This window comes from Notothenia coriiceps, unplaced genomic scaffold, assembly GCF_000735185.1.
Source record: "Notothenia coriiceps isolate Sejong01 unplaced genomic scaffold, NC01 NC01_scaffold00025799, whole genome shotgun sequence".
NCBI lineage: Eukaryota > Metazoa > Chordata > Actinopteri > Perciformes > Nototheniidae > Notothenia > Notothenia coriiceps.
In genome coordinates, this window is record NW_011358500.1 from 1 (window position 1) to 2121 (window position 2121).

General features: G+C 42.2%; 1 protein-coding gene across 1 annotated transcript; it reads right to left on the bottom strand.

The window, feature by feature from the left end:
• Positions 1-3: 3 nt before the first annotated feature.
• LOC104956293 (minor histocompatibility antigen H13-like) lies at positions 4-1841 on the bottom strand (the record flags this gene model as incomplete). Its single annotated transcript, XM_010783763.1, has 5 exons — positions 4-48; positions 655-757; positions 846-966; positions 1170-1227; positions 1675-1841. Coding segments are annotated over 5 exons (494 nt in total), but the record flags the coding sequence as incomplete, so codon positions are not given.
• Between the last annotated feature and the right edge of the window lie 280 nt (positions 1842-2121).

Genomic DNA, 2121 nt, shown 5'->3' on the forward strand with positions numbered 1-2121 from the left:
GAGGCAGGGGAAGCCGATGCAGGCCGGGACCAGGTACAGCAGAGCGGGCTACACACACACACACACACACACACACACACACATAACGGGTCAGTCAAATGGGTTTTGTAGCGTTGAATGTTGCTTTATAGTCAAATAGAAACTCACGACTGACACTTTCCCTTGGTAAACAAGTCACAGTGTAAATAGATTAAACAAAGTTCAATGTCTGAAGAGCAGATACACATGTAGAGTGTACAAATGATTGAGCCGAATAAAAACACCTCATTTGTTTTTGCTTTTTAAGCTGGTTATGAATTTGTATTACACAGCTTTGTGTATTATTCAATTCTGAAGGGTCGATTACTTTTTTAATAAGGAACATTTTATTAATTGCAGCTTCTAGTTCCTGAAGCTTTTTTATAGCAGGGGTTATTTGTTTGAAAGGGGGAAAATGTCTGTGTGGAAACTTTAATACCAACGTGTTATGAGACATTAAAAACAAATAACCTTGAAAATATTGTTTTCATTTCTTGGATTACACTTTGAAGAGCATCAACATCCCAGCAAGTGTTTTAGATTAAGCTCCAGATGCTTTTCTATGCCGAAAATAATAAAACAATGTGCTTTTTTTTTTTTTTAATAGTGCATGACCTCTGACCCCTTCCCTCATACCTGTGCGTGTTTGAAGGTGTGCATGACGAAGATGGTGAGGCCCAGTCCGAAGATGTAGGCCAGGAAACTGGAGTAGAAATACGTCTTGCTTTGCTTCTTTAGGCTGCAGGAAGAAAGAGAACGTCTTAATACGAGAAGAAGCAGCAGAAGCAAAAGAAGGATGGGAAGAAGATGAGGAGAGTTGGTGTTACCTGACGTCGAAGCGCAGCAGCAGAGCGATGAAGATTCCTGGGATGACGATGTCCCCGAGACCCAGCATGGCAAAGTTACTGGCGTCAAGTCCTCTCTCCAGTAAGTCCTGAGGAAACACCACTGGAGGAGAAAGAGAGAGAAATACAACTTTAGAGATAAAACCATTGTCTGAAATGAGCTTGTTGTAGTGAGGAAAGGTGTCTCAGACAGGTTGTGACCACTGTGGGCTCTTAATACCCACAGCAGCGTGAGCAGCACTGAGGCGGTGACTCATGTACTCGGAGATATTCGTGCAGGTATTCAGAACAACCTCACATACTCACATTTGATTGGTGCTTCAAAGGACTTGGCAACTGTTACCATGACGTTGGTCCCAAACACCTGGGGACAAAGAAAGAAATAGAAAAAGAACAATTATGTACAATTTTAGTTTTGTTTAAAGGCTTCTTCTCCAATTGAAGTTTGCAGATAAAACTCGTTTTTAATCCCAGTGGGAGATGCAACTACAAAGTACTTTCTGTGCGTTTCCTTTTAATGCCATGCAAGTAGAGCAATAATGAATGGAAAACATGGTGGGAGGAGCTAAGACAAGAAGCCTCTACTTGCTGTCAGCCAATCAGAGCACTTAGTTTTTAGCAATTTAAAGAGTTAGAGTAAGATTTTCATGACGGTAAATGTAAGAGGCCCAAAACACAAATATGAGCTGAATAGGAGCACTCATTTTGTGAATAAACTTAAAATGCTGTTATTTAGATGCTGAACTTTAAAGTAATTTAAGTATAGTGTTTTTTATGTCTGAGTGAATGTGTGTGAGGAAGGTAATCTCACCCAGAAGACGTCGTACACGAAGAGCCCCCCCAGCAGGATGCAGCCGGTGCTGACGTTGTTCAGGTGGAGCAGCTCCACTCCGTTCAGAGCGAACGCCAGGCCAAACAGGTTGTTGGCTATCCAGTGCTGCGATGCAAACACACACACACAGGTTAGATGTGTTTGAGCTGTAATGATAAACTATTATCTTTCTTGATGATCTAATGCCAGGAAAGTGGATCGTATCACTCCATTTTTTGAGGATTTAGTTTGTATAAAAAGATCCAAGAAAACGGCAACCCATCTTCATCCTTGTATAGTCCGGTTGAATCGAACCCTGGTGCGTTTAGCCGCTTGGTGCGGTTCATCTGGGTCGGTGTGAACACAATCCGAGACCTCTTAAGTGAACTAAACAACCGGACTCTGGTCCGCCTAAAAGAGGTTGTCTCGGAGCGCTTGCTTGCGAAC